This window comes from Oryctolagus cuniculus, chromosome 13, assembly GCF_964237555.1.
Source record: "Oryctolagus cuniculus chromosome 13, mOryCun1.1, whole genome shotgun sequence".
Classification (NCBI taxonomy): domain Eukaryota; kingdom Metazoa; phylum Chordata; class Mammalia; order Lagomorpha; family Leporidae; genus Oryctolagus; species Oryctolagus cuniculus.
The window spans coordinates 90249754-90272926 of NC_091444.1; the positions used below are offsets into that span (position 1 = coordinate 90249754).

The 23173-nt window shown below is 48.0% G+C and overlaps 1 protein-coding gene and 1 pseudogene across 9 annotated transcripts in view; one reads left to right on the forward strand and one right to left on the reverse strand.

The window, feature by feature from the left end:
* NUP133 (nucleoporin 133) overlaps positions 1-23173 on the reverse strand; it is an 88458-nt gene that overhangs the window by 55956 nt on the left and 9329 nt on the right. For 3 of the 9 annotated variants that reach the window (XR_011381648.1, XM_070055882.1, XM_070055881.1), the window contains exons 1-4: positions 8211-8496; positions 6229-6347; positions 2071-2174; positions 583-690 (exon numbers count right to left, since the gene is read on the reverse strand). Coding sequence is in view for 8 of the 9 variants with exons in the window: in XM_070055882.1 (XP_069911983.1) it covers positions 583-690; positions 2071-2174; positions 6229-6347; positions 8211-8392 (513 nt within the window). In the remaining variant the exon portion in view is untranslated. Of the gene's footprint in view, positions 1-582; positions 691-2070; positions 2175-6228; positions 6348-8210; positions 8500-13071; positions 13253-16308; positions 17200-23173 lie in introns of those variants that run through there. The other 6 variants (XM_070055885.1, XM_070055884.1, XM_070055887.1 and 3 more) reach the window with 6 other exon arrangements.
* On the forward strand, positions 17819-19434 carry LOC103345745 (leucine zipper putative tumor suppressor 3 pseudogene; annotated as a pseudogene).

Here is a 23173-nt window from a genome sequence, read left to right on the forward strand (position 1 = left end):
CAACTGTTCCAACACCATGTACTGAAAAGACCATCTTTTCTTCACTGAATTATTTTCACATCTGTGTCAAAGATCAAATAGGCACTGTTGTGTGGGTCTGTAACTGTATCCTCTGTCCTGCTCCACTGTCTATCTCTTTGCTTAGTGTCTTGATTTCTGCAGTTTTATGTTTCCAAATCAGGTGGGATGATTCCTCCAACTTTAGAATATCCTTATTTTTATTTATTTATTTTTTATTTGACAGAGTTATAGACAGTAAGAGAGAGACAGGTCTTCCTTCCGTTGGTTCACTCCCCAAATGGCCGCTATGGCCGGCGCTGTGCTGATCCAAAGCCAGGAGCCAGGTGCTTCTTCCTGGTCTCCCATGCGGGTGCAGAGGCCCAAGCACTTGGGCCATCCTCCACTGCCCTCCTGGGCCACAGCAGAGAGCTGGACTGGAAGAGGAGCAACCGGGACTAGACCCCGGCGCCCATATGGGATGCCAGTGCCACAGGTGGAGGATTAACCAAGTGAGCCATGGTGCCAGTCCCTAGAATACCCTTATTTTCAGAATTTTTTATTTCAAAAGTTTCAGTCACCTACCTGAGTAGAATGTGCTTCCCCGGGGGTGGTAGAATAAGACAGAGCCACCAAGTCTGCACTCCAGTTGAAATCACTAGGTGGCAGCTGCAGTTCTTTGCAAATAGATAACTGTAGGAAAAACCCAAACAGAAAACCTTTCATATCAAATCCAACTTCTAAAATATTTATTATTGATTTTATTTGAGAAACAGAGGCAGACAGACAGCTCCCATCTGCCAGTTTGCCCCCCCAAACTCCCAGTGGCAGGGGCTCGGCCAGGTGAGGACAGGCCAAAGCTAGGAGCCAGAAACTCAATTGAGATCTCCGACATCAGCAGCAGGAACCCCAACCATTGGTCTATGCCCTGCCGCCTACCAGGGTGTGCATCAGCAGGAAACTGGAATTGTGTGCCAGAGATGGAACTCAAGCCTAGGTACTCCAACACAGGATGGGAACATCCCAACCTCCAGGCAAAATACACACCCACAAATATAATATTTGAACAGGCATCCTTTCTCAGCCTCTACATACATTGCTGGAAGCACCATTTTATAAATATTCTTTCTCCTCACGTCTCTTTTTCATCAGGCTTTCATTAATTTTTCAACAAAGTGTCTGATGATACAGAATGGGGAAAACGGAAGAGCTAGAACCCAGAACAGATCAATGTCAATCCAATCCACTCCCGAGCTAAGATAGCCAATGTTAAGAGACGTGTTTAGGCTTCTTATGGAACTTTCCTGGCCTAGTCTAGATTTGTCTGATGTTTGTCTGCCCAGAGAGTAATTATACTATGTTGACCAGAAAATTATCTTAAGAGTCCCAGTCCCACATCAGGATCCCTCTGCTGACACAGCATGTCCTCAGAACAGCTCCTTCACCTACTGCTCACTACAATTCTCCCTTCCTAGGCAACAGTAGCACTGAGGCCAGCAGATGAGTGTGGGTAAGCAGGAATCCCAAGTCCCAAAGGAACACCACCACCACAGTGAGCAACATGTGGTGCAAGAGAATGTGCCTAAGCTGTGACAAAACGGAAAGAGGCCACGGAAGACACACAAATGAGAACCCTGTGGGAAGCTGACAACTCTAAACTGAGCCAGCGATCGGTATCATTTTTCCTGGTTTGTTAAGGATTATTTAGTAGAATCAACAAAACATAGTTCTCTCTTTCCAGAAGTAAGCAAACTCACAGTTCATTAGCTTCTATGGATGGCATTTAGTCTTAGATTTCAGTCAGCAAAATGATTTGCATTATGTTCATTAAAAAATATGTCTCTGATTTTATTAAATATAAATGATGTTTAAAAATTACTAATGGGAAGAAAGCCTTTTCTTTAATACACAAATGTGTATACATGCTTGGCATTTCATACTACTACGGAAATCCTAGCCCATAAAGCCTGAAGCACATTACTACCCTTTACTGACTAGAAAATGAAGGTCAAAGGTAAGACCAATTGATAGCCCTCTCTTCTATCTCCTTCAAGCTCTCTCAAGAATCGTTACCTTAGTAATAGGTGACAGAGAAATCTTCCAAATAATCAGTTTCTCTTTGCAGACCAGACAAGCCCATCCACTTTCATCAACATGAACACTCAGCTGATCATCAACTAAAGAAAAAAAAGAGGGGTTTAAAGTGTCAATAGGTCAAGCTGTTAAAATTTCTTTATATTGGCTGGCGCCGCGGCTCAATAGGCTAATCCTCCGCCTTGCAGCGCCGGCACACCGAGTTCTAGTCCCGGTCGGGGTGCCGGATTCTGTCCCAGTTGCCCCTCTTCCAGGCCAGCTCTCTGCTGTGGCCCGGGAGTGCAGTGGAGGACAGCCCAAGTGCTTGGGCCCTGCAACCCATGGGATACCAGGATAAGCACCTGGCTCCTGGCTTCGGATCAGCGCGGTGCACCGGCCATTGGAGGGTGAACCAACGGCGAAAGGAAGGCCTTTCTGTCTGTCTCACTGTCCACTCTGCCTGTCAAAAAAAAAAATTCTTTATATCAAAAAAAAAATTTTTTTTAAGATTTATTTATTAATTTGAAAGGCAGAGTTACAGAGAGAGAGAAAGAGAGACAGAGAGATCTTCATCCACTGGTTCACTTCAGAAATGGCCACAAAGACCAGGGCTGGGCTGGGCTGAAGCCTGGAACCAAGCGTTTCTTCCAGGTCTCCCATGTGAGTGGTAGGAGCCCAGGGACTTGGGCCATCTTCCACTGCCTTCTCAGGTACACTGACAGGGAGCTGGACTGAAAGTGGAGCAGTTGGGACTCGCACCCATATGAGATGCTAGTGCTGCAGGCCGCAACTTGACCTGCTACACCACAGCGCCGGACCCATATACCAAAACCTTTACTATCACGTGCTTCGCCAAAAAAGGTAACTGTCATACACAGCAAATATTATTCACAGCAAAAACTACTTTTGAATATTCAAAACTTAACAAAACACCAAAACAGATAACAAAGTTCTCTACTTAACTTTTTTTTTTTTGGACAGGCAGAGTGGACAGTGAGAGAGAGACAGACAGAGAGAAAGGTCTTCCTTTGCCGTTGGTTCACCCTCCAATGGCCGCCGCGGCCGGCGCGCTGCAGCCGGCGCGCTGCAGCCGGCGCACCGCGCTGATCTGATGGCAGGAGCCAGGAGCCAGGTGCTTTTCCTGGTATCCCATGGGGTGCAGGGCCCAAGCACCTGGGCCATCCTCCACTGCACTCCCGGGCCACAGCAGAGAGCTGGCCTGGAAGAGGGGCAACCAGGACAGAATCCGGCGCCCCGACCGGGACTAGAACCCGGTGTGCCGGCACCGCTAGGTGGAGGATTAGCCTAGTGAGCCGCGGCGCCGGCCTCTACTTAACTTTGATAGCCACTTTAGAAATATATCTAAAGGCAAAAATTGTATCTTGGGCTTAGGTTTAACATTCTTTCATTTCTGACTCATAAATCACAGCCTCCGCCATCCTCCCTCTGGGCAGGAGGCCTGTAGCAGTGCCTGGGGAGTCTCAAGCCCACCTCCTTACAGGGTCACCAAAAGCACCACCACACTTTCTGTTCAATTTCAGTTCCCTTTGTGGGGAAGCAAGCATGAGTTTCATAGCAAACTAAGTTATATTTGTTCTTCCTCTGGGAAATTGTTTTTTTTTTTCTCTATACATGGGGAAATTAGTATTTCAATTTCATATAATCAGATAACGTTCTGTGTCTCTTTAGACTATGATTTGTTAATTCTCAGGTTTTCCTTTCAGATTACTGATTCTTGATGTTTATCTCTAATAACATCATAAATATCATAAAAAAATTATTTTTCCCAGTATTTTAGGCTGCTATACCGTGGCATTCTAAGTTTGTTATAGCAATATAAGCAGTTTATATAACAAATGAATAACACATCTGAAAAAAATTCTTTCATTTTTATTATAAACAGATTATTTCACCCTCTATAAGAAAATTAGCAATGTGCATAATTTTTAACCAAGGAACACAAATAACTTCTCACTTACATTAAACATTTCAAAGAAAAATCATGTTCCTCAAAAAGAACCTCATTTTCAAAAAGGTGTTGCTTAAAGGTATAATAAATTACTTCACTATGAGATATACAAAATACATTCTCTATTAAATGACAAAAACTAAATTAACCTATTGCCATGTCTGGTAGTAAACCTTCATAAACATGTTAACAGCGCTAGGAATTTAGTTAATTTGAGATTTCTGTTTGCTTAAAGGCAGAATGGTGGAGGAGAGGGGTTACAAAACAGAAGAAATCAGTAATGTACAAGCTAAAATATCAAATCGTGTCAACATGTCAAGGCTTTTAGTGGAACTGGAACATCTACTCAGTAATTTCATTTTTTCCTGAAAGCACTGCAGTAGCTCTAGATCCTTGAAGGGAGAGTCTTTAAGGGCTTGACTTAACACAGAACTTTGTAGTTTTCCCATGCAGGGAAGAATTCTTAGGTTCACACACCTCTTCAGTTTACACATCCTTACTTTTAAAGAGACTTGCTCCTCTGAATTTCTAGATTTGAGTCTAGGTACTTATTATTTGTTACTAACATAGTCGGATGGCATGGACCAGGAGTAGGTTAAAAGGTTTAATCACTTAAAAAAAAAAGATTTGTTTGAAAGATAGAATAAAAGAGAGAGAGGAGAATACAGAAAAATCTTCCATCTGCCGGTTCATTCCCTAAACGGTCACTATGGCCAGAATTGTGCCAGGCCAAAGCCAGGAGCCAACAGCTTGTTCCAGTCTCCCACGTGGTGCAGGGTTCCAGACTTGGGCCATCTTCCACTGCTTTCCCAGGCACATTAGTAGGGAGTGGGATCGGAAGTGGAGCAGCCAGGACTCACATCAGTGCCCAGATGGGACACCCGCATTGCAGGCCATGGCTTAACCTGCTATGCCACAGTGCCAGCCCCTTAATCACATTTTTGATGGAAACTTTAATCACATTGAAACTGAAATATATATGTATCTTTATTTACTTATTTAAAACAGAACAATGTGTGACAGAGGTTAGCAGTTTAGTTGTCTGGAAACAAAAGCCCCAAGGACTTATGGGCAAAAATGTAAAAGTTCAAGTTGGTGAGAAATATTCCTTCCTCTAGAACAAAGTATTTTAAACTTTTTCAAAACTATTATTCACGGTATAAATAGTTTTACTGGAGATTCACTCTGATATTTTGCATTTTATTCCATTTACTATTTTTTTTAAATGCTGGCCATGAACCACTAAACTACTTTTTAGTCACCACAATGAAAAACACTGTTCCAGAAAATAACAAAAATCTGCAAATGATTCCTTAATAGAAATTACTTAGGCAGATGCTGAGGACACTGAATTTTGTTGTTACTCTGTTGCCGAATTCCTGAACCTTCAAGTTGTTTTTCTTTATCTGCAAGGCAGAGTGACAGAAATGGAAAGAGAGCAAAATGCTCCATCAGCAGATCCACTCCCTAAATTCCCCTAACAATCAAGTGTGGACCAGGCAGGAGCCAGGAGCCAGGAGCCAGGAGCCCCATCTGGGTCTTTTCACGTGGATAGCAGAAATGCAAGCACTTGGGTCCTCTTTCACTGCCTTCCCTGGTCACTTAGCAGGGAGCAGACAGGAAGTGGAGTAGCCAGGACTCACAATCTGATACTGGATGCCAGTGCCGCAAGTGTTGGCTTACCCCATTTTGCCACTATTGGCCCTTAATGCTGCTTTTCTAAGCTTGTATTCTTTGCATCTTCCAACTGCCACACTATTTCTCTGCCAACAGAACCTTTTGAAGGCACATCACAGTGGTAACCTCATGAATTTGTGTACACAGCCTCTCAGGTACTACACAGGATCCAGAAATGGAGGTAGGACTTGACTGTACTGCCAAGTAACGCATGGCACTCCTTTTTTTTAAAAAACTAAACTTCATATACCTGATCAACTTTTCAAATTGGACTAACTATTCATATACAGTTCCTAAAGCCACTTAAGACTGAATGTGACTGTGCCACAATGAACTCATACTGCTTCTCAAATTCATTACGTATCTCAATTACAGTTGAAACACTAGACAGCTAGCCATTTCTATTCGCTTAAGTGTAGGTATATCAGAGGAAGCACAAATGCCCATCTCCATGGCAGATCTGGGCTCCAATCAGAATTGCTAACAGAGGCGAGTGGAAAGACGATGCCTACCTTCAGCCAACGTTAGGGCTTCCATGACTTTGACAGGGAGAGAAGATCCAAAGGTCTTGACATCGTAGTTCACAGTCTCAGATATGGAGTGCTGTGGGAATATTCGTGTAGGCGTTCCTCTAAGGAAAGAAACCATACTATTTCATTTATCACATACAATGGATCATTATCCTAATTTTTATCTAGATTTACACAACAGAGGTATCTTGATACACAACATGAAGTGCAACCGTGGAAAAAAAACCATTGGATTGGGGCCGGTGTTGTGGTGGTAAAGCTGCCGTCTGCGACCCCGACATCCTATATGGGTGCTGGTTCGAGTTCCGGCTGTTCCACTTCCAATCCAGCTCCCTGTTAATGTGTCTGGGAAAGCAGCAGAGCATGGCCCATATGAGTCCCTGCACCCATGTGAGAGACCTGGAAGAAACTCTGGCTCATGGCTTTGGAGCAGCCTAGCTCTGGCTGTTGTGGCCATTTTGGGGAGTGAATCGGTGAATGGAAGATCTCTTTCTCTCCCTCCCTCCCTGACTCTGCTTTTCAAATAAATTAATATTTAAAAACAAACACCACTGGCTTATGTATACTGTGTATTTAAATGTATTTTTCCATAAAAAAAATTTTTCAGGACTTAGAAAACTGGGCATCAGATCCTTAAGCTTCTCTCAGCTTCTCCATTTAAGAAAAGTGTGAGTCTTCTTCATGAGTACAGTTTCTGTTCACAGTCATGAAAGGCAAAATGTATTTGCCTTTAAAATCTTTCATCATCTTGATAAAACAGAGCACTAAAATCATATCTAATTAAATGTTTTAAATCTTCTAACATTTTTGACAAACATGCCCAAATAAAACTCCAACTGGAGTCTTTTTGATTTTGACCTTGAATTTGGGATTTTCCAGTTGGATCTCTGCAAAGTCACAAGGGATATACTTGTATGTTAAATTACATTAGAAGCATTACCAAACTGTAAGTGCTGCTAAACTTTAAGCTATATTTATGATACCCTATTGACTTGAGTATTCCAAAAATTATATGAGATTCCTATAAATCTAGTGTTATCAGTCTGAACTCTGGTTTTTATGAATATCATAGGAAGAACTACATTTTGTAAATGGCTGGTTATAATGAACTGTCCTATTTCCAGTCATGGCTGTTCTAAGTATTTGTCATAGACAGAGAGTGGTTTTGAAGCATCTACAAAGAGCCACAGTCCAATATTACTTTTTCTTTAAAGAGATTTACAAAAGGACTCAAATGTCAATTTCTGGAACTACAATCTACCACTGGACTGGGTAAGAAATTCTAGAACTTTAATGAACAAACTAATGGCTTCCTGAACTGCTATGTCAAGATCACACAGAATGGGGCCAGCACTGAGGCACAGTAGGCTAAGCCTCTGCCTGCAGTGCCGGCATCCTATAGGGTGCTCGTTTGAGTCCTGGCTGCTCTTCCGATCCAACTCTCTGCTACAGCCTGGGAAAGCAGTACATGACCCAAAATCTCCCTGGAAAAAGCTCCTGGCTTTAGACTGGCCCAGCTCTGGCCATCGTAGCCATGGAAGACCTCTCTCTGTTTCTCCCTCTCTGTCTGTAACTCTCAAATAAGACTGGAAAGCCAGAATTATAGTAATAGTGAGTAGCGCTAATACCCTTAGCATTAAGTAGAAACTGTTAAATGAAAATTACGGGAACCATGGTTTTGGACTTCGCCTGAGCTGGCCCTCAACACACAGACAAACCAAAATGGACCCATTTATGCTAAATGTCATATAAACTGAAACTTTTTGAAAGCCAACCCCAGTTTTCCCCGAACGTATGAAGTTAATCACGTGACACTAAAATAAGCCGCGAGAAGGTCTATTCAGCCCACTTCCCCCGACCCTCGGCTGCTGCTAGTGCCCAAGGTTTCCAGAACCCCCACCTCACGGGCCCACCGCGACCTGAAGCCTACCAATCGCTGGAACCAACCCGGGGCGACCACCTACCGCGAGCTCAGCGAGCTCCGCCGGCCTACGGGAGAGAAGAGAGCGGGAGAGCTGACCGCAGAGCCCAGAGACAGACCTCGCCGGCTGGCCGTTCGGGGCGTGGAACCCGCCCCGACTCCAGCCGGCGGGCCCCTTCGGGACCCAGGACCCGGGGTCCGCGGAGAAGGAACGGCCGGGAACATGGCCCGAGGAAGTTCCAGTCGTAGAACACGAGCAAGACTTGCGACTGAAAATTGAACACCCGAGGCGGGAGGGGCGCCTAGTGATGACGTCCGGGGCGGCGCGGCGCGGCGCGACGGCGTAGACGGAGATGGGCTGGCGCGCGGTGATGACGTCAAGCTTAGCGCCGAGGCGCCGTTTCGCTAAGTCCGTAGAAAAGAAGGTGGGGGCCCCTTACGCGCGATCCCAAGCTGGGGGGTTTTCGACCTTGCAGGTGCGTGGAAGTGAAAAGCTAAGAGCTTTCTCGGCTGCTCTAGGTGGCACTGGTCCTGCACCTGAACGTAAAGCTTTTCCCCACGCTGGTGGTTCTTGAGCGTCTCGGGAAATGGAAGATATTTTAGAGTCCATTCTTTGGGAGGAGAAATACCGTGAAGTTGACTCTGGTTTCACTTGAAATGTTCCATTTGTTTTTCTCTAGGTTTGCCATTTCCCCATACAACCCTGTACAGTCTCGTCCGCGCAAACCCAGATCCAAACCCCAAATTCTAGACCCCCAGCCGCTCCCTAGTGCACACTCCCTCCTGCGCAGCCTGCAGACTCCTAAGAATCCTCTTTCTAAAGGCTGAATCCACGTTTCCCTTTAGGACGCCTGTCTTCCTACCGCCTCTGTCCCGTAAGGTAAAAAAGAAGAGCCCTAGCCCTTGGTCCTGCTTCACGCTGACCTCCACCCTACCATGCCCGGAACTGTAGCTCTCACATTCGCGCTGACTCTGCCCTCCTTACCTCTTCCTGGGTCACTGCACAGCCCGTTTGGGGGGGAAGGGGAGCGTCTCCTGGCCTCTGTAGCCCTACTCCAATCTGTGTAGCCTTACTCCACCTGTGTGTCCAACACAATTAAGTAAAGGCAGACCTGCAAGATCTTGGTCGTGTAAAATGACCGTGGGTTATTTGCTAAATTCCTTTGCCAGATGCTTTGTTATTTAATTCTGGCTGGCTGGGGCAGGGGCAGTGGATTAATGCTACACGCACAATGCAATGCTGGCACCCCATATGGGAGTGCCAGTTTGAGTCCCAGCTACTCCTTCCTGCTAATGCGCCTGCTAAGGCAGCAGAGGATGGCCCAAATACTTGGGCCCCTGCCACCCACGTGGGAGCCGAGGAAGCAGTTCCTGGCTTCACGTGGCCCTGCCTTCTTTGGGGAGTGAACCTGAATCCACAGATGGAACAGCTCTTTGTCTCTCCTGTATTGCTTTTCTTTGCAAATAAATATAGCAATACATTTAAAAAAATTCTTTCTGGCTTTTTTTTTTTTTTTGTCCCTATGCTATTCCCACCACTGCACTTGACATTGGAAGAATTTCAAAAACCCACATCCTACTGCAGTACCCTTGCATGTTTCTCTCACTAGAATGCCCTTCCCTCCCCTGTTGGCTCAAGCATCTAGTTTTAGTTCAGTGCTATCTTCTCAGGGGTAGATAGCCCTTTATCCTTTGTACCCCTAGTCTATATTTTTTCTCTTGCTCTTCATTTTTACTGAACTACAATGGGGTAATCATTAACATCATCCAAGTACAGATACAGTATCATCAAAACTTAACACTTAGTTTAAAACTCCTTAAATTTATCAGAGCAAAGCAAGGTATGCACAAAACTATTTAGCTTCTTTACCCCGAGATCTCAGAGCTGCTAGGACTTACTCATTAACTCTTAGTAACAAACACTAACAATAACAGGAAAACTTGGTAAATACCAGGAAGCTCTTTAAGGTGATCAGTAGCAGAACTAGGAACAGGGTGAAACAAAGTAACCCTAATCGGTTTATTTTGCCAAGCATCTGGAGGGAAGCACCATGCTGTCAGATGAGCAACAGGCAACCCATTCCACTTAGGTCCTTTCTTGGGAACAAGGAAAATCAGGTGCCATTGCACCAGGTTTATCATCTCCATTGTACTGTGTCTGGCTGGGAAAGGTCAAGCCCAGAGCAGCCCAGCACCATCGAGATGCTTGAAACTTATTCCTGTTTTAGAAGCTGTACTTCTACACTAAGCTATAATAGTAACTAAGCTCCCACAGTGGCCAGGGCCACTGCTTGTCACTTCCAGGACAAGTCCTGGAGGTCAGAAAGACTTCCTAGCAGGATGTGGCTACTGGGTATCCAAGGAGAAAGCACACCTAGTCCTCCAGGAAGTTAATTATTTAGGGACTGTCCTCACCCCTGGGGAGAGAAGACTAGCCCCAGAGAGGATACAAGCCACAGAGCAAATTCCTATTCCTACAGCCCTTAAGAAAGTTCCAGCATTTCTCAGATTATTGGGTTGTAGATCCCTAGATATTAGAGAGACAGAGCGAAGCTCCTGGATCAGGTTCTGCATCAGGCTCTCAAGAGCAAACCAGAGCAGGGCCCCCTCCTTTGGGAGAAAGAACCAAACACAGCCTTTGCCCAGTTAAAAGCTGTCATGACGAGGGCCCCTGTGCTAGGGTGGCTAAACTCAGTCCTTCAAAACAGGCAGACCCTAGATGTGCTAACTGCTGCCCAAGGGGGTTTCTGTGCCACGCTCCAGGAAGAATGTTGCCTTCAGGTGAATCAGACTGCACAGGTACATGGCCATCCTTTCTTGGGGAAGGCCACGTAATTCCAGGACCAGGCTGATCAAAGCTGGGATTTTTCACCTAACATCCGGTCATGGGAATACTGGCTGTTGCCCTTCCTTGGCACTAAAGCTTCCATGCCCTTACTGCTGCTCTTTGGGTCACGTGTCTTCAATGCTCTTGTTGGTTTTGCCTCCAACAGAATGAAAGCCATTCGGCTCCAGATGGTCATGGGATAGGGCTTCCAGCCTACCCCACTGGATGATATGACAAGTCCTCTGGGCCATGCAGGACAATCTTTACCAGAGCCAACCTCAAACAGCATAGGACAGAGAGCAACAGAAGAACATCCATAAGCAGCAGTACCTCCATATGTCATCTTTTAGAAGATACACAAATTAGACCTTCACCTACTCTACCCCCATAAGATGACGGGTAACTTCTCTTGAGGGAGGAATGTTAGCTTAGGAAGTTGGAAATTAGCCTCTGTGTGTTACCAGGGGCCTAAGGAAAACAAAGCACATGTGGATAGGAATGTAGCAGTCTTGGAAACACACCTTGGAAGCTGTGCAGTACTTTTTTAAAAAAAGATTTTTTATTTGAAAGCCAGAGTTACACAGAGAGAGGAGGAGAGGCAGAGAGAGAGAGAGAGAGAGAGAGAGAGAGAGAGAGAGAGAGAGTCATTTGCTGGTTCACTTCCCAACTGGCTTCAATGGCTGGAGCTGTGCCAATCTGAAGCCAGGAGACAGGAGCTTCCTCCGGGTCTCCCATGCAGGGTGCAGGGGCCCAAGGAATTTGGTCATTTTCTACTGCTTTCCCAGGCCATAGCAGAGAGCCAGATTGGAAGTGGAGCAGCTGGGACTCAAATCGGCACCCATATGGGATGCCGGCACTGCAGGCGGTACTTTACCTGCTGTGCCACAGTGCTGGCCTCACCTAGTACTTTATATTACAAAGTCCTGTCCATATCCCATAACTTTACAGATGATCACAGTCTTCCTATAAAGAAGGCACCCCAGGGGAACCTCCTCTGCCTGGGGACAGGTGGGCTAACCAGGCTGGTAACAATGGGCAATAAAGCCTTGAGAGGAATTTTACCTATTTCACACCCAGCAAACTCTTTGTCCAGGAGAAGAAGGAGAGGGAGAAGGAGAAAGGCAGGAAGAACTGGACCTGGACCTTGTTCCCTTATATGCCCCAGATTGAATCCAGACTGACTCTCAGTATCTCCTCAGATGCCTGCCTGCCTACCTGGCCTGGCAGGTGTATTCTCTCCATTAAAATATGTAACCTTCATGGGCCAGCACTGAGGCATAGTGCCACCTGCAGTGCCGGCATCCCATGTGGGCACTGATTTGAGTCTTGGCTGCTCCACTTCCAATCCAGCTCTCTGCTATGGCCTGGGAAGGCAGTGGAAGATGGCCCAGGTACTTGGGCCCCTGCGCCGACATGGGAGACCTGCAGGAAGCTTCTGGCACCTGGCTTAGACTGCTGCAGCTCCACCCATTGTGGCTATCTAGAAAGTGAAGCAGTGGATGGAAGATTCTCTCTCTCTCTTTCTGCCTCTGCCTCTCTTCAATTCTGCCTTTCAAATAAATAAATCTTAAAAAAAAGATAAAATATGTAACCTTGCTTACCCCAGTGTGCATGGCTAGTCACCCTCTCTGATTCCTTCTGCAGAGTGCCCATCCATTCTGATGCATGCCCTTCCCCATCACAGCTGCTTCCCTGCTTACAGCTACTCCTCTGTCTCATGCCCAAATTCTTTCCTGCATGAAGACAAGAACCTCTGCTCTCTTCATCTTGGTTAACAGAAGCAACCTGCATGTTTTTTCTCTCACTCTGCCTCTCAAATGAACAAATAAATAAATCATTTTTAAAAAGGAAAACAAGCCTGCTGAGGTTAAGTACTACTCAGTGGAATTTCTGGAACACCTTTGAAGCAGGAAATAAAACTGAAATTATCCACACGTCAGACATTTCAGAAAGTGGTGAGGCTCTTTTCATAAACTGTAAGAGCAAATCCTAATTAGAAAATATTAATGCAGTCTGGAAATCCTTGGAGAGTTTCTTGGAGCACAGAAATTTGCTACAGAACAGTAGGAGAACCCACCTGAAAGGAGAACACCCTTTTCTCCGACCACAGTGTCGAACCCCTGGGGGAAATTCTGAATGAACGTGACTGCGTTGGCCAGTGCAGCCACTCTCTCCACCTGCGCAGCAGTCACTGAGGATGGGTTGTCGGCACCATAAGCAATGTTCTCGGTGATGGAGTAAGAAAACAAAATTGGCTCCTACAAATTGGAGAAAAGAAATTTCCAGGAAATTCAAAAGAGACTTCAGGGGTCAGTGTTTGGGTCAGTGTTTGGCCCAGTGGTATCACCACTTTCCCAGGTATGTTAATACCCACATTAAACCCACATTCCATATCAGAGTGCCCTGGGCTCGAGTTCAGGCTCTGCTCCCAATTCAAACGTTCTGCTGATGCATACCATGGAAAGCAGCAGGTCATCACCCAAGTACCTGGATCCCAACATACATACAGATTGCATTCCCAGGTCCTGGCTTTGGCCTGGCCCAGTCCTAGCTGTTGTGGGAATTTGGGGAGTGAAATAGCAGATGATATCTTTCTTTCAAATAAATAAGAATAAAAATTGAAAGAAAAAAACAGACTTCAGACAGGTCCAGCATTGGGGCACAGCAGACTGGGCTGCCACGTACACCAACATGTCACCTGCAACACCCCACATGTGAGTGCTGGTTTGAGTCCTGGCTGCTCCACTTCCAGTCCAGCTCCTGCTAATGTGCCTGGAAAGGCAAAGGATGTCAGCCCAAGTGTTTGGGTCCTTCCAACCCATGTGGAGACCCAGATGGAGATTCTGGCTGCTAGCTTTGCCTAGTGTAAACCAGGCTGCTGTGGGCATTTGGGAAGTAAACCAGTGGATTGAAGATCTCTCTCTGTCTCTCCCTGTCACTCTGTTGCTCTGCCTTTTTTTTTTTTTTTTGATAGGCAGAGTAGACAGTGAGAGAGAGACAGAGAGAAAGGTCTTCCTTTTGCCGTTGGTTCACCCTCCAATGGCCGCTGCGGCTGGCGCGCTGCGGCTGGCGCACCACGCTGATCCGATGGCAGGAGCCAGGTGCTTATCCTGGTATCCCATGGGGTGCAGGGCCCAAGCACTTGGGCCATCCTCCACTGCACTCCCTGGCCACAGCAGAGAGCTGGCCTGGAAGAGGGGCAATCAGGACAGAATCTGGTGCCCCAACCGGGACTAGAACCCCGTGTGCCGGCGCCGCAAGGCGGAGGATTAGCCTAGTGAGCCACGGCACCGGTGCCTTTCAAATTAAAAAAGCAAACAAACACGCCTAATAAGTGCAGTGGGGCTTAGCATAATACTTACATCTATGAAATTACTCAGGAGCTCCCAAAGAAAACAGATTTTCTTGGTTCTACTTCCTCATTCTCCATAAATTCACCCAGTATATTTTCTTTTTTAAAGATTTATTTATGTACTTGAAAGTCAGAGTTCCACAGAGAAAGGAGAGGCAGAGAGAGAAAGGTCTTCCGTCTGATGCTTCACTCCCCAGATAGCGCCAATCTGAAGCCAGGAGCCAGGAGCTTTTTCTGAGTCTCCCACATGGGTGCAGGAGCCCAAGCACCTGGTCCATCTTCTACTGCTTTCCCAGGCCATAGCAGAGAGCTGGATCGGAAGTGGAGCAGCCTGGACTAGAACCGGCACCCATATGGGATGCTGGCACTTCAGGCCAGGGCATTACCCGCTGTGCCACAGCGCCAGCCCCAACCCAGTATACTTTTTAAAAGCTCCAATTTTGAGGCCAGTATTGTGGTGCTGTAGGTTAAGCCACCACCTGTGATGCAGGCATCCCCTATGGGCATTGGTCCAGCTGCTCTACTTCTGATCCAGCTCGCTGCTAATGCACCTGGGAATGCAGCAGAAGATGGCCCAAGTGCTTGAGTTCCTGCCACCCAATTGGGAGAGCTGGGCTCCTGGCTTCAGCCTAGCACTGGACATGTGACCATCTGGGGAATGAACCACTGGATGGAAGATCTCTAACTCTGCCTTTCAAATAAATAATCTTTAAAAAAAAGGGGGGGGGTGGGACAGTGCTGTGGCAAAGCAAGTAAAGTCACCGCCTGCAATGCTGGCATCCCATATAGGTGCTGGTTCCTGTCCTGGCTGCTCCACTTCTGATCCAGCTCCCTGCTAATGCACCTGGGAAAGCAGTGAAGGACAGCCCAAGTGATTGGGCCCCTGCACTCACGTGGGAGATCTGGAAGAAGCTCCTGGCTCCTGGCTTTGGCCTGGCCCAGCCCTGGATGTTGCTGCCATTTGGTGAGTGAACGAGCAGATGAAATTCCTCTCTCTCTCTCTGTCTCTCCCTTTTTCCCTCTGTAACTCTGCCTTTCAAATAATAATAATAATAATAATAATAAGGCTCAAATTTTATCATAAACAGGAGAAATGAGACTCTGTGGCAAATGCCCACATGGCATGTGCCAGGGAGGACCATCACAGTAAATGTGAGACCTGCCTTCCACTAAGGACAAAGGAGGAATGCATCCTCACCCATTACTTTTTGAAACACACACAAACCAGATGGGAACACATTTTTACAGAGCTCTGTGGAGTAGCCCTCAAAAGAAGGCAAACTTCTCACTTCTTTTCCCTATTCATAATCATATGATCTGATCTTACATGGCTGAGTACTCCCCTCACAGCCCCGTCTGAGCCTGACCCAGGGGAGTGAGGTCAGGAGGAGGGTATGGGTAGGGCATGGGGGGAGGGGAGCTCATTACAGGGAGAGGCTCACAGGGAGGTGCGGTTCAGGTTTGTCTGCTGTGCACATAGCTTGGGAATAGCAGTAAAAACAGGCATGGCAAATGTTCCTGCTCCAAATGGCCTTATGAAAACAGCTCATTAATGAGAGCACATTATATTCATATTTCACTTTGCAATCTGCAGTTTCCTCCCAAGGGGACTCTGGTTCGTGCCATAGTCTTTATCCCTGAAACAGTAGACTGGGGCTGGTAATGAAGATGGGAACTGAGGATGAGTCAACAGAAGCTTCTACCATTTCCTCTGCATTACAAGGTAATGTCAGCCCCAGGGTTTGGATACAAAGTCAGTGCTTCAACTGGTTAAGTGCTTGAAGTCTTCAGGAAATCACAGCCCATTACAAACCTAAACAACCTGCCATGTGAAATTAGTTAAATATATCTGGAAAGCTTCCATTTCTTCTCTCTCAAGAGATTCAAAGCCAAGGAAATAGCAAATGACAAAAGCTAATTTTTTTTAAAAAGTGAAACAAAAATAAAGACTTCTTTTCTTACCTGACTCACTGTCCCAATCTTGGACCTCAGCCAGCCTGGATTTAGCTGACGGATGTCATGGTCATGGAGACTGATAGCTCCTTGTAGAGAGGAAAGCAAAGAGTCACGGGGTGTCACAGGGTCGGTGATCAGGGTAAACACAGAAAGAATCCAGTGGGAAAATTCTGGACTCGGCTTTTAAAGATCAGTCCCAGGTGGCAGAGCTTTTAAAAAATCATGTGCTAACTCTCTGATGTCACTAGCGGGTTTAGTTCCATACAATGAAGGTGTTCAACAGTGCTTGGTGAGGACAACAGTGACAGCATAAGAAATGTCTTGCCTTCCTGGTGCTGTGGAATCATACAAGCCAGCTGGGCACTTCTGTAAACTGGCAAAAACTTCAACTCTTTGATTAAAAGCACAAGTGCTCCACAGAGTACACACGGCAGAAATACAAGTATAAGCTCCATTCTTGATGTAGTCAACGTGACGAAGGGATTCCAGACTCAATATTTTGACTTCATTTGCATCCACCCGACTAGATATTTTCTTTTACCTCAGATTTCCTGGCACATAAACAGTGAATCGAGACAGTGATTCCAGAGGGAAACTTCCATTTTAAGACAGGTGATGACTCCATGCGTCTGGATTTGCACAGGTGGAGGAAAGTGCCTCTGCCCCACCCCTGGGTGAACCACTTACCAGAAATGGGGTCGTACAGCTTCAGTAGGAGGGAAACCACTGTTGATTTGCCAGAGTCTCTTGAGCCAACCAGGGCTGTGACAGATCCGGCTGGGATGGGCAGGCTGAAATCCTGAAATATGGGCACCTCCGGGCGAGCCGGATAGGCAAAACGCACATTCTTAAACTCCAAAACACCCTGGAAGCTTTTCTCTTTTAAAATGACGCCCTCTGAAACACAAGATGGAATATGAATTAAAGCAAACTATCAAGCTCACAGCTGAACTCGGTTCTCCTACTCCTCCGACCATGGATGGAGGAATCCAGCAGAGTGAGTCCTGGGGTGGGAGCTCTAAGTGGCATGCCAGGAAGCGAGCACAGGCCTGAATACTCACAGTGTGCCTACTCTGCCCCTGCCGTGTACAAGGTACCACACACACCTGGGGCACTTGATCCTTGCAGCCCTGAGGAGCAGATGTTAAGATTCCCATTTTATAATAAAGACCACAGACAACTTGCCCCCAGCTCACACGTACTTTAGATCCACCCTTGGAGCACAGTGGTCCAGTTTCAAACCCAAAGGTCTTCTCCCCATCCTACTGTTTCTGTGTAGTTCTCCTCATCCGGAGTTTATCTTTTCTACACTAAACAAATGTTTTGAAAGAATGTGGCCCACCATCTTGGGGCGCCTGGCACGTGGCAGCTCCGCGAGGTAGGTGCTTTGTTCCTCCCATCTCAAGGAGAACAACGCAGGCCAGGATGGCTCAGCTGGCTCCTGCAAAGTCGCACGGCTGGTTCGGGCCGAGCCCTGACTGCAAGAGGGATGCACGTGGCCCCTGCAGACTGAGCCTCTGAGGGGCCCAGGCTTGAGGATCCTCTGGCCTTTGCACCACGGCCATGAGCAGTGTGGGCAGTGGGGTGGCCCATGCCCAGGAGTTCGCCATGCAGAGCGTGGGCACCCGCACAGGGGGTGGCAGCAGCCAGGGCGGTTTCCCTGCTCCCCGTGGCAGTGGCAGCGTTAGCGGGGCTGGCAGGGAGAGGCCAGGCCACTTCCCCTCAGAAGACAAGGCTCTCGCCAACTCCCTCTACCTCAATGGCGAGCTGAGGGGCAGTGACCACACTGATGTCTGTGGCAATGTTGTGGGTAGCAGCGGTGGCAGCAGCAGCAGCAGCAGCAGCAGCGGTGCCCTGTCACAGTACCGTGAGTGAGCCCAGCCACCCACCCAAGCTCCTGGCCACCACTGGCAAGCTAGACCAGTGCTCAGAGCCTCTAGTTTGGCCATCTGCCTTGAAGCCTGTTGTACCCAAGAATTTCCACTCCATGCAGAACTTGTGTCCCCCATAGACCAATGGGACCCCTGATGGATGACAGGGCCCTGGAGGCCTCAAGGGTGGACTGGACAAGTCTCGGACCATGACCCCAGCGGGTGGAAGTGGGGGTGGCCTCTCAGACTCAGGCCGGAGCTCACTCACAAACCTGCCCACCTACAGGTCCAGCTATAGCCAGCACCTGGCACCCCTCAGTGCTCCACCAGCCACATCGACCGCATTGGCACTGCCAGCTATGGGAACGGCAGCAGCAGTGGGGGGTCGGGATACCTGGACCTGGGGACCTCCTAGGGCGGGTGGCCCTCCAGCAAGAGTGGGTCGTCGCGATCCATGGGGAGGCCAAGTCACCTGGGATCAGGGGAGGGCGGCGGGGGAGGCCTGCCATCTGAAGCCTGCTCACCGCCCCCTCCCAGTGCTGTGAGCCAGGAGCTGGAGAGCGGCTGTGCAAGGAGCAGGAGGTGGCAACGAAGCCTGGAGCAGAGCGAGGCGGCCGCAGCCCGGGTCCTGGAGGAACGGCAGAAGGCGTGGGAGCAGAAGCTGGCCGCACTGCGGCAGGTCTGTAGCGGCAGGCTGCCGCCCCCGAGGCGCTGGCCACTTGCGAGAGCGACGAGGCCAACCTGCTCAGTCAGGTCAGAGTGGCCGCCGCCGTCTCCCTGGCCTCCGTGGATCGGAAGGCGGATGCCGGCAGGGAGAATGGGATGCGGGCCCTGCGGCGGGAGGTGGGGCGGCTGGCCAGCGTTGCGCCCGGGAGCGCCAGGGCGCCAGCTTCGCCGAGGGGCGCCGTGTGTGGCTGGAGGAGGCGGAGGAGGTCAGCGAGTACCAGAAACAGCTGCAACTGACCTACATGGAGATGTACCAGAGCAACCAGCAGCTGCAGCGGCGGCTGCGTGAGCGCGGGGCCGCGGGGGGCGCCAGCACGCCCACCCCGCAACAGGGCGATGAGAAGAAAGCCTGGACCCCCTCCCGCCTCGAGCACATTGAGTCCACTTAGATCTGATCCACCGCCTGGGCACTTAGCCTTCCGACAAAAGCCCTGTCAGGAGCCCGGGTCCCCACGGTCCCCCTCCCGCCCATTGCTCTTCCCTGTGTGCCCCCCAAAGAAGTTCTCAAAGCAGCTGCGACCAGGCTCTTCCCTGAGCCCCCACCCCCACCCCCGCCGTACTCTTCAGCCCTATCTCAGTGGCCTGCCCTCTCCGGAGGGAATGGGGGAGGGCAGAGTGAGCAGTGTTGAGGGCCCAGGCAGCAGGAGAGTGGGGCCCCCCTTCTTGGCACCCCTTGTTGGAGAGGGAGGGGGCAGGCCTGCTGTGCCATGAGGTTGTCCCAGCCCCTCTGGGGGTCTCGGCCACCGCTGTGGGTCCTCCTGTGTCCAGTGGCACTCTCTCCAATCTCCTCCCATGACTGGTGACAGTTTAATGCGCTGTGAATCCCCCACAAAGACAGGAATGCCCCTGCACATGGTCTCTTAGTCGTGCACAACCCCTGCTGGGTGGTCCTCACCATGTCTCTGGGCTGGGGAGGAGGCCGCCCTGGCGACCACTGCCTTCACCCTTCACTGCACTTGCCCCAGAACCTGGGCCTGGGCCACAGGTCCTGGGAGAAGAGAAGGCATTAGTAGGAAAAACAAATAGAAAATATGACAGTCTCAGCTTCAAGATATCCACAAAAGAAATTACGTAAATATATATCTCTACCATATGTGACGGGAAGACTTTGTTTTCCTTTCCCAAAGAAATAAAATGGAGAAAGCCTCTTGGCAAAAAAAAAAAGAGAGAGAGAGAGAGAGAGAGAGAGAGATGAGCAGCGGAGTGCTGCTCCCTAGCCATGGGACCAGATGGGCGTCAGAGGTCTGTTCTCGCCTGGTGTTAACCTGCTGCGGACGTGGGGGATGCTGCTGAGCCTTTCTCAGCTAAGCTTACTTCCTACAGTCTGTCAGGCTTTCACTTACTGACCTGGAGCTAACAATGTCCTGGGAGTCAGTGAGTAATTGGGAGTGGTTTACTCCTCACAGCCACTTCTCATGAACCTCAGCTGGCTGGCCCTGGGCCCACCATGCCAGGGGAGTCATTGATAAGAAAGGAGAAGGTTCTAGACATTTAGTATCAGCATCCTCCACCTTATCCCCAAATGCCAAGAAAATTAGGGACTTTACTTTTATATGTATGATGATCCCTCCTTCCTCTCACCTGGTACCCCAGAGGACTATCAGAATCTCTATGGAATGTTAGTCTGGTGGACTGGCCAAAACCCTTCTTGAGAGTGGCACTCGTTGCGGCCAGTTGGGGAGTGAACCATCGGATGGAAGACCTCTCTCTCTCTCTGTGTATCTCTGACTTTCAAATAAATAAATCTTTAAAAAGAAAGTAATGTTGCACAGCACTGAAAAGCTAGTTTTATTAAATTAACAAAGGATACAGTATCACCCAGAAACTATTTTCTTATTAAGATTTATTAGTTTGTAAAGCAGAATGACAGTGACGTATGAGGGAGAGGAAGAATGAGAATTCTTCCATCTACTCTTTCATTCTCTCTCTTTTTTTAAGATTTACTTTATTTATTTGAAAGACACAGTTACAGAGAGAGATTGAGCCAGAGAGAAAGAGACCTTCCATCCACTGGTTCACTCCCCAGATGACCACAATGGCCAGAGCTGAACTGATCCGAGGCCAGGAGCCAGGAGCTTCCTCCGGGTCTCCCACTTGGGTGCAGGGGCCCCATCACAGTCACTTGGTCGGCTGCGTGACTCCTACTTGGATCCTGTAACTCAAGGCAGAATCTAAAGGACAATAAGGCTCACAAGAATGTCACCCTCCCCCACTTCCTTCCTCCTGAAGAGACCCCCCCCCATACCTGTGGGAGAGCCACTCATGACCTCTCATATCCCCTTGCGAAACAGCTTACAAAGCAGCTTGCTAAACAGGATAAGCGAAAGGCCTATAAGGCTTCTGGAAGCAAGTTCTCTCTCCCACCAGTGGCAACTTCCCTTGACAACCAGCTAAAAGCCCAGCCCTACATGTGCCCTGTGTGCAGTCTCTTTGCAAGAACAGACTGCCGCCCCTCTGTGCTTCAATAAAGCAACCTGTCTCTGTTGAGGTTGGTCCTTGTCTCTTTTCTCCACTCCTTTCTGGGGGATACAAAAATCAGAACCCTGAGGTGTTCATAACCTGACAAAAGCTAGTAGAATGGCTGCCAACTCCTAAGTGTTAATGACTAGGTGTGGAGCCAGGAGCTTCATCCAGGTCTCCCACATGGGTGGCATAGGCCTGAACATTAAGTAATTTTCTGCTGACTTTTCCAGGCCATTTGCAGGGACCTAGGTTGGAAGTAGAGCAGCCTGGATGTGAACTGTGCTGACATGGGATGCCAGTATTGTAGGCAGAGGTTTTACCTGCGATGTCACAATGTCAGCCTGTTGTTCACTACTTAAGTGATTCCAACTATTTTTTTATAGTTTAGAGTGTGCAAGGCTTTTTTAAAAAAAGAATATTTATTTGAAAGACTGACAGAGAAGGAGGGAAAGACAGACATCAAGATTTTCCCCAAATGGCTGCAAAGGCCATGGCCAGGCCAGGCTGAAGCCAGAAGCAAGAAAATCCATCCAGATCTCCAACATGAGTGGAGGGGGCCCAAGTACTTGGGACATCTTCTGCTGTTCTACCAGGCACATGAGCAGGAAGCTGGAGAGGAGGCAGAGCACTCAGGACTTGAACTAGCACTCCAAAATGGGATGCCACCATTGCATACAAGTGTTAACCTGGCCCATTATACACATCTAATACTTGTTTCTTAAAATTTTCCTAAAATTTTTTTCTTTTTTGGTGTTATAATAAATACAATTTGGTTAACTGGTATACTGGTTTTGTATCCTTCTACTCTGCTGAACCCATTTTACAGCTCTAATATTTGAAAATTTCTCAGGATTTTCTCTATATATGACACTATCAAACACAAATACTTTAGTTTTTCATCTTCCTTTGTAATCTTATTACTGAAAGTCTGGTCCTTGCCAACGGTATTGAATCAGAATAATGAGGAAGAGGTTTAAGGATAAAGGAAGGAGGAAATTCAGTCCACTGATGATAAGGAGGGCAGTAGACTGAGAGTCTCAGTAACTATCATCTTACCCTGTGAAAGTGGTTTGGGCTTTTAAGGAATGCAAGAGAACTTGGGCTGAGAACATGATTAATGGAAAAATCAGGGTAAGATATTCAGGTACTGAAGTCAGTGGCTGGCCTGTTTTCTTTTCTTTTTTTCTTTTTCTTTCTTTTTTTTTTTTTTTGACAGGTAGAGTTAGATAGTGAGAGAGAGAGACAGAGAGAAAGGTCTTCCTTCCATTGGTTCACCCACCAAATGGCTGCTACGGCTGGCGCACCGCGCCGATCCGAAGTCAGGAGCCAAGTGCTTCCTCCTGGTCTCCCACGCGGGTGCAGGGCCCAAGGACCTGGGCCATCCTCCACTGCCTTCCCGGGCCACAGCAGAGAACTAGACTGGAAGAGGAGCAACCGGGACAGAATCTGGCGCCCCAAGCAGGACTAGAACCCAGGGTGCCGGTGCCACAGGTGGAGGATTAGCCTAGTGAGCCATGGCGCCGGCTGGCCTGTTTTCTTTTCAACTTAATACTTCATTAATTTTTTGAGATAATATTTTAGATTTACATTACCATCAATGAATTAATGATCTACTAAAATAGACTTCAACAAATACAAAGTAAAAAAGACCAATGTTCAGAAGCAAATAGGCAGGGCTGGTGCTGTGGCACAGCAAGTCAAAGCCCTAGCCTGAAGTGCCGGCATCCATATGGGCGCCGGTTCTAGTCCTGGCTGCTCCTCTTCCAATCCAGTTCACTGCTATGGCCTGGGAAAGCAGTAGGAGATGGCCC